The sequence below is a fragment of the Myotis davidii genome, unplaced genomic scaffold, assembly GCF_000327345.1.
Source record: "Myotis davidii unplaced genomic scaffold, ASM32734v1 scaffold1036, whole genome shotgun sequence".
NCBI lineage: Eukaryota > Metazoa > Chordata > Mammalia > Chiroptera > Vespertilionidae > Myotis > Myotis davidii.
The window spans coordinates 1,252,542-1,261,860 of NW_006287260.1; the positions used below are offsets into that span (position 1 = coordinate 1,252,542).

The 9,319-nt window shown below is 41.7% G+C and overlaps 1 protein-coding gene across 1 annotated transcript in view; it reads left to right on the top strand.

The window, feature by feature from the left end:
- Nucleotides 1-9,319, top strand: part of MAPK14 (mitogen-activated protein kinase 14) — a 78,551-nt gene that overhangs the window by 33,088 nt on the left and 36,144 nt on the right. The window contains exons 3-4 of the mRNA XM_015560843.1: nt 1,746-1,875; nt 8,688-8,746. Of these exons, the coding sequence (XP_015416329.1) occupies nt 1,746-1,875; nt 8,688-8,746 (189 nt within the window). The remainder of the gene's footprint in view (nt 1-1,745; nt 1,876-8,687; nt 8,747-9,319) is intronic.

Genomic DNA, 9,319 nt, shown 5'->3' on the forward strand with positions numbered 1-9,319 from the left:
GGTATTTTGTGGAAGAGCCACACTCAAGGGGCCAAAGAGCCACATGTGGCTCACGAGCCGTGGTTTGCCAACCACTGTTCTATGCGATCGACCTCTGCCTACACCTCTGACCTCATTCTCTTCAGCTTCACTTGCTCCCTGTGCTTGCACGCCATCTTTCTCTCGCCCCTTCAGCATGCTGTAGTTTTTCTACTTGTTTCCTTTCCCCTTGGTTTGCACCTGCTCTTCTGAGAGGCAGCATAGCAAAGTGGCTAATAGCATGAGCTCTGGTTCCAGACTTCTTTCTGCCACTTTCTAGCTTTGTGAAGGTTATGCAACCTCTCTGGGCTTCAGTTTCCTCGTTTGTAAAAGTGATAGTAGTATTTACTACAGAGGGATGTTGGGAACTAAAAGAGTTAATTTTTAAAATGTCAGATGCTTTCAGTGGTTCCTGGTATTCAGTGGAGATTCAATAAGTATTAATTTTCTTTAATGCTTGAAGCTCTTTTTTCCTATTTCTTTACATGGTTGCTACTTACATTCAGTTGTGTCAGCTTCCCCAGACATCCTAGCTAAAGTAGCATGACTCCATTTGTTTTCTTTTTTTTTTTTTTAAATATATTTTATTGATTTTTCACAGAGAGGAAGGGAGAGAGATAGTCAGAAACATCGATGAGAGAGAAACATCGATCAGCTGCCTCCTGCACACCCCCCACTGGGGATGTGCCCGCAACACAGGTACATGCCCTTGACCGGAATCGAACCTGGGACCTTTTAGTCCGCAGGCCGACGCTCTATCCACTGAGCCAAATCGGTTTCGGCTCCATTTGTTTTCTTAACCCTGTATACCATTATCCTGTTTTATTTAGTCATAGCATTCATCACTATATTTTTAATGTTTCATGGGTTTTTTTAGAGAGAGAAGGCGAGGGATAGAGAGATAGAAACCTTGATCAGCTGTCTCCTGCATGCTCCCTACTTGGGATCAAGCCCACAACCTGGGCATGTACCGGAAAGGGGATTAAACTGGTGACCTCTTGATTCATGGGTTGACACCCAACCACTGAGTCACACTGGCTGAGTCATCACTACTTGAAGTTATTTTATTTTCTCTTCCCCTCTCCCCCCTTCCTCTGAGGGTAGGGGTTTGTTGACTTGTCCCCTACTATATCTCAGCTTCTAAAAAGTGTCAAATACTTTAAAGTAAAAAATTTTTGTACCAACTTGTCCTGAAAACATGGTGGTTTCCAAGGCCTCTACTCTGAACAGCCAGCATATTGTGGCAAAGGGACAGTGAGACGCAGGCGGAGAGGACAGACGAATCTTGTCTTTGTGTATCAATCTGTTGGCTTCTCTAGATCAGGTGGCCTTTTTTTTTTTTTGAGCTACTGGGACATAGCCACATCCATTTTTTAGATTTATTATCTGGCTGCGTTTCAGCTGCAACCACAGAGTTGAGTAGTTGTGACAGAGACTCTAAGCCTCACAGAGTCTAAAATACTTACTGTTCAGCCCTTCACAGAGAAGTTTGCTGACCCCTGATTTAGATGTATAGAAAAAAAAAGGCTAATAGGAAACACCAAAAATAATAAGTTTTATTTGGGTAATGGAATTACAGGTTATTTTAGTTTTTATCTTTATACTTTTTTGGTATTTTGTTATAGACCCATTTAATTTGAAAATGAAAGAGCCTTGTAAATGCTAAATTTTGAAGTATTTAGAGCACATTTAATGATGGGTTTTTTTGTGTGTGTTTTTTTCCTTAGTGCTGCTTTTGACACAAAAACTGGGTTACGTGTGGCCGTGAAGAAGCTCTCCAGACCGTTTCAGTCCATCATTCATGCCAAGAGGACCTACCGAGAGCTGCGGCTGCTCAAGCATATGAAGCATGAAAACGTAAGTTCTTCACTCAAGGGAGAACAAAGTCTGCTCTGAATGGACTAGAAAAAATTGTTTTAATTACTGCCGATGGAAATACATTCGAGGGCATCAGACTTTGGACCGTGCTTCTTACACTGGGTGTTCATGGCCACTGCATTATGTCAAAGCCTTGGTATGCAATCGGTGCCTCTTCTTGGAGTTTGGGTTTTACTCAAAAATTTTTAGAGGGAAAACGTTAAAATAATTTTTTAATAAAAAAGATATGAGTTATAGCAATTCATAGCGAGTTTTAAGAGAAAATATTTTTAAAAATGTGTTCTTTACCTGGTTTACTTAAGGCCACCTTATCAGAATATGGGGATCCATGGCTATTTTGTATTATGGGTTATTTCAGTGGAGAAGTTTGAGGAAGGAGTACCTTAGGCTCACTCAAAGTCCTATCAGAGATGGCTCTTATTTTATGTACAAATTAACATTATAGTTTTTCTTTTCGACCTGCAAAAGCAGCTTTACTAGATTTGGGTATTTTAATAAATATGACAAAGACATTATTTAAATTAAAAAAACTTTTTATTTTCTATCAATTTGGAAATGTGAGAGCAATGCCATCCTGCAAAGGAGTGCTTAAAAGTTCTAATTCTAATATATAAAGAGCCAGGGTCCATCATGACCTAAACGTCCGACGGACAACTGAACACCAGGCTAGGGTCCCAGCTGGTACAGCAGAAGCCAGTCCTGGGTCCCGGCCACCAGCTGCACAGCGGCAGGAGGGATCTGTGGGAACGGAGCCATGCTGCCATCGGACTGGCCTCTGGGTCCCTCCTCTCCCCTCCCCTCCCCCACCCCCCACAGGCTCCAGGGAACCAGAGCCATGATGCCATCGGACTAGCCTCTGGGTGCCTCCCCCTGGCCCTCAGGCCTGGGGAACTGGAGCCATGCTGCGATGGGACTAGACCCTACCCAAGGGGTCCTGGATTGTCAGAGCATGCAGGCTGGGCTGAGAGAGACCACCACCCCCCACTCCCCCCCACCCCCCAGTGCACGAAATTTCATGCACCGGGCCTCTAGTATGGTAAATAACTGGATGCAGTTGGAATATTATCTGAAAGTGAAAAAACAATTGACTGAGGACACTTATTTTCCTGTGTTTTGAAATCAAGTTAAAAAGAATTTATGTGATTGCTATGTGAAAGGAACTGTAAATTGTGTAGCATTGTAGAAACAATGACCATAGAGATTTTAGAGTCATTTGACACTATTGATTGTACTGTGTAGGTGAAAAATTCAAAGCCTAAATTTATTACTTGGCTATTCAGACTTTTTCTGTTTTAATAATTGAACTTTTGTCCATAGTAAGAAAAAAAAAACGCACAATAAGTGACACATTATTAACCCTTTGTGGTCCAATTTAATTTTGGAGTTCAAACAGTCTGGTCCAAATTAATTGACGGGATTGAATGTTGAACCGGTTTGTGGAGTCGACCTCAGTCTTGACGGTGGACCTGCTCCTAGCACCTGATCTGTTGAGTCAGCCTTGACGTTGGACCGAAAAGGGTTAATATACACTTGTTTCACAAAGTCTACATTGAGACATAAATTCAGAATTGGATTATGGGTGCTGTTATAATTTTTCCTAGGTATAATAATTATAAATTTATAATTATAATTTATAATTATTCTCAGGTATAATTTTATAGGAGCATCCATGTGCAAACCTAAGTTTTTAAAAATTTCAGTGCAGAGCTGCAGCTTTTTTAATCAGTGACATGTTTACAAGAAGTTGAGATTGTGGAAAAAGCTGGCAAGAGAAGCTTGAATCGAAGGTCTGCAAGAATACTTAGAAAATGGAATGCAAGCAAACATAGATAGAACCCTAAAATACCCCCAGGAGGCCCCAGGATCCCACACTAATTTAAGAACATCTGGTTTACCAGTGCTATATACTTCATTGTTTTGCTTTTCTTTGTAGACAAATTAAGCCATTATTTAGGGCACAATTTATTTTGGGTTATCTGAATCCATGCCTTGACTTTCCTCAGTGATCATAAGCAACAACCTTACTTAGTTTTTTTATGCTTTAATTTTCTGTAATGAGATCATTTGAAATGTGTCATGACATTGGGCTGGTTACATTTGGGCCATTTTGTATTTGTTGAAATGACGCCAGAGTGATGGATACAGTTTTTCTCATTTAGGAGAGGTAAAGACTCCTTTTAAAAGGAGAGCTGAGCCTGGCTAGGGTCATTCAGGGGTTGAATGTCTACCCATGCACCAGGAGGTCTCAGTTCGATTCCCTGTCAAGGACACATGCCTGGGTTTCAGAGTCCATCCCTGGGTGTGCAGGAGGCAGCTGATCAATATTGATGTTGATGTTTCGCCCCTCTCTCTCTCTCTCTCTCTCTCTCTCCTCTCTCTCTCTCTCTCTCTCTCTCAATCTCTCCCCCTCTCCCTCTCTCTCTCCCTCTCCCTCTCCCTCTCCCTCTTCCCCTCCCTTCCCCTCTCTCTAAAATCAAATGGGGCCAAAAAAAAAAAAACATTAAAAAAAAGAAAGAGGGCTGACTGTATTAGAAAAACAGGGTTTTAATGTACATAACTTATAAGCAACTTGCTTAATAGCAGTTCATCATTTTTATATTAAGACTAGAGACCCAGTGCACAAATTCATACATGGGTGGAGTCCAGCTGGCCCAGCCCCAATCAGGGCAGATTGGGGCCGGCTGGCTGGGGGGAGGGGCCGTGGGCAATTGGCCAGCAGACCCTGCCTCCGATTGGGGTTGGGGTGTGATGGGGGTAAGGCCAGCCATGGGGAGGGTCTATGGGTGGTGGGCTGGCCAGCCCCACCCCTGAATGGGGTGGCAGGACCAATTGGGGCCAGTGTCCTGGGGTAGGGTCCATGGGTGGTTGGCTGGTTGGCCGGTTGTCCCTGTCCCTGATCAGAGTTGGGGGGGCAACAGGTGTGGGGCCAGCTAGGGGGAAGGGCTGCAGGAGGTTGGTCAGCAAGCCTCACCTCCTATTGGTGAGGGGCTGTGGGCCATTGGGGTGGTGGGGCTTATCAGGGGGTGCCCGCTGAGGGATGGGCCAGGGGAGGTTGGCCAGTCGGCCCCACCCCCCCTGAATGGGCCGGTTTGCTGGCCGCAGTAGGCATCACAGCAACCAGTCTTTCTGGTTGTTATGGTGCTTTGGTCGGTGGCTTTTATATATATAGACAGATGCTTGGATTTTAGCAGTATCAGTGTAGAGGGCCACCTATGCTTAGATATTGGTGATTTTTGTTTGAACAAAAGAAGGCACATGGCTGAATGTTTCATAGTTCTCTGTTGTTTTGGGAAATATTTGAAGGGGGAATGAGAAGAGACCAAAAGACTGACTCAATGTAGGAAAATTCCTGAGTTTCAGTCTTGTCTACAAACAATTGTTAGGTGCTTACAATGTAAAAGTAGTTTTACCGGGTAAAGAACCAAGACTTCAAGTAAGCTTAAGCAAGGATTTTTTGTTATTGTTAATCCTCACCTGAGGCTATTTTTTCCATTGCTTTTCAGAGAGAGTGGAAAGTGGGGGGGAGGGAGGAACATCAGTGTGAGAAAGACACATTGACTGGTTGCCTCCCGCATGCACCCTGGGGAACGAACCCAAAACCCAGATACATACCTTGACCAGGAATTGAACCTGCAACCCTTTGGCACACCGGCTAATGCTCTAACCACTGAGCAACCAGTTAGGACAAACAAGGATTTTAAAAGGAATTCCTCTCCATTGTCCTCTTCTTCCTCTTTCTTCTTAAATGACTGTTTTGGGCCACCGTTTAATTTTTAGGTAGCCACCAGGCACCAAAGACAACAGCAATAGCAACAGCTTAAAACTCTTTAAACTAGTGGTTCTCAACCTTGGCTGCACATTAGAATCACCTGGGAATCTTTTTAAACTCCTCTGGGATAAGGCCCAGAAATCAGGATTTTAAAAAGATTCCCAGGAGATTCTAATGTGCAGCCAAGATTGAGAACCACTGCTTTAAAAGTTTAAGTAAATATTGGTAACAAAAATAAGGTGCTGAATGCCCATGTGATCTTTACACAAAAATGGCTCTGACCCACAATCCATGCATAATTCATTTTAAGTTATTTATTTCACTGGTGATAATGAATGACAGGTATGCATTTATCAGGTGGGTAACAAGAACTAGGGGATGTTTCCTGTGACTGTAAGTTACTCTGAACGAAGTTAGCTTGCTCCTTCTTGATTGAACTTGTGACCTTGGCCTCATTAACACCTGCTCTAAGGAAAGATTAAAGGGAAGCAGCTTGCCAGCTGCATCCTTTTGCTGTCGGGGTAATTACTACAAAGACTGCCCCGTTAAAGGACCTGGAGATCTGGAAGTTTTGAAATTTAAAAATGATTAAGGGAATCCTTTCATAAATTTTATTCGGGAACCTTAGATTCAATCTTACCATGGTAGACCAAGTGGTGGTTTTGTGGCTTGTGTTAAATACAGTAAATGTTGTCTTCAATTGATTACTAAGTTATAGTGTTTATTTTTTGAATGTTTGCTAATTTAATAAAAATGTATTACCCTGTCAGCTTTTGGACAATTGTAGGGCAATTAGAGATATTTACTGATTATTTGTATTGTAAATGTTTTTTTCTAAAAATTTGAATCCTGGCCTTTTAAGTGTCATATGGTGGCACAAAGAGTAAGAAAATAGGCCAAAATATGATGAATTAAAAGGAAATTTCCATTAAAGAAATGAGAAATTATTAGATTATGTAATATTCCTAATATGTTCGCCTGATCTATTTTAATGCTGAGAAACATTTTTTACAGTATTTTCCTTATGATTAACACTCAAAAATATGATTAATAGAGAAGGGATATTTTGTAAAAGCTTACAAAACATTAAAAATACTTTGATGTTGCCCTATCCTGTTTGGCGCAGTGGATAAAGCATCAGCCTGCAGACTCAAGGGTCCCAGGTTTGATTCCGGTCAAGGGCATGTACCTTGGTTGCAGTCACATCCCCAGTAAGGAGTGTGCAGGAGGCAGCTGATCGATGTTTCTCTCTCATCGATGTTTCTAACTCTCTATCTCTCTCCCTTCCTCTCTGTAAAAAAAACAAAATATATAAGAAAATATTTTGATGTAAAAAAAACAACATAGTTTTAATCTCATAAAACTTGTCTCATTAAGGAAATTAAAATTTTTTTAAAAATATATTTTATTGATTTTTTACAGAGAGGAAGGGAGAGGGATAGAGAGTTAGAAACATCGATGAGAGAGAAACATTCATCAGCTGCCTCCTACACACTCCCAACTGAAGATGTGCCCACAACCAAGGTACATGCCCTTGACAGGAATCAAACCAAATTTGATAGGGCATTTACTAATATGATTTGCTCTACTTTTTCTAAATTAGTTAATTGTACTTTTTTTAAAATATATTTTTATTGATTTCAGAGAGGAAGGGAGAGGAAGAGAAAGATAGAAACATCAATGATGAGAATCATTGTTCAGCTGCCTCCTGCACGCCCCCTACTGGGGATCAAGCCCACAACTTGGGCCTGTGCCTTTGACCAGAATCCAACCCAGGACCCTTCAGTCAGCAGGCTCTATCCACTGAGCCAAACCAGCTAGGGCAGGGGATGATGTTCTTGATCATTGCTAGTCTGGATCCCCCAAAGCCACAGCCGGGCACTGGCACTCAGAGGAAGCCGGACCGTGTATGTTCACCTGCCCTTTAAGAGGACCTGCTGGGTCTCCAGCAGCCTCCGTGTCCTCAGCCACAATCCTCGCTGGTTTTTATAAGCCAAAGTCTGTGGCTTCTCTTCCCAGCTCTGGAATCCTGAGCTGGGGGTCTGGTGTGGGGCTGGGACCCCTTGCTTCTCACAGGAGGCCTCTGCAGCCGAGATATCCCTCCCTATTGAAAACAATGCCTCATGTCGGTGTTGGGCCACCCCGTTCCTCGTGCATCTCTCCTACCATTCTCCATGTGCTGCTTCTTGACTTCTCCAGCTGCAGGACTTCCATTCAGCTAGATTTCAGGCGGTTCTGAATGATGGTTGTTCTGTATTTTGGTTGTTTTAAACTTTTCTTGTATTGAGGAGATGGGGCATCTCATTAAGGGAACCAGTGATTAGAAATGTTGGAATGGATGGATAATATTGGCTTCTAGCTCTCAGTTCCCTAAAATACAAGTGGGTACAGGGGAGAGAGTAACCAAAAAACCAGAGATTTTAAGGCAGGAGTATATCAAACTCAAGGAGAACAATTGTGATTTAGATGGAGAAGGAAAAAGAAAATGATTTCATTTAAATGTAAAGCACTGTTGAGAGCCGTGGATACATACTGGTAAGATCATGGATACACTGTTGGTAAGAATGTAAGTTGGCCTCACTTATGGAGGACAATTGGATAAGACTAAAATCCTTAAATATATTGGTGTCTTTTTCATGGAATAATAATACATTTTTAAAAGAAAAATGATACTGTAATAACAATTGTAGAAGTGTGACTTGTTTCTGTTTCTTAGACTATTAGTGCATGTTAAGTCAAGAGCCCTAAACCTTTTTGCTTCCTGGTAAACTAGTAGCTATATATGACTAAATCCTAGGGAGTTGAATATTTTTAATAGTAAACTAGATTTTTATGATAGGTAATATTAATAAGTAAAAACAAAAGCATAATTTTGGTAGAAAATGTGTTATACAGTATATATATAATATTGTGATGTTATTGAACTCAACGGGATTTAGAATCAGTTCGTAGTCATAGACCTGATGGGTGCTGTACTAAGTTTAGTATTTATTGACTGTTTGATTTTTATGTTTTCTTACAGGTGATCGGTCTGTTGGATGTTTTTACACCGGCAAGGTCTCTGGAGGAATTCAATGATGTGTGAGTAAAGCTTGTGCATTTGTCTTCCTCGGCTGGAAGATGAAAACTAGCAGCCCGTGTCTATTCCTGAGCCATTTAGCAGTATACAGACTTCAAAAGAGTCTTTAATTCTATCGTCCAGTTCCCCTAGGGGGTGGGATAGATACAGAAGATGTGTATTATGGGTAGTGAATGTATTTTCATCATTTCAGTCAGATTGTACTCTACTTGGAGAGTCGGTGGTGAGTCCTTGCAAATGTTCAATGGAAAAGAGTATAGGGAGTTTGGACTATGATTTTTGTTCTGAACTTGTCTGCCCCAGCTTTTAAAGGGACACTTTACATGATTACATTTACATAAAGATAAGTAATGGCCCCTTGGTTCCACATAGGTTCTTCCTTCTCTTTTATCCCACCCGTGTGTGGGAACTGGTACTAGGACTGCATGCTGACCCTGAAGCATTGGATTTCTGCACTGGGACAAGGGGTGGGCCTCACATATTGAGAAAGCTGATGAATAGTTCTGATTCTCCCAGTTTTGTGACCATATCTATTATTTTAGTGGTGGGCGCTAGGGAAAATGAGACAGGGAAAG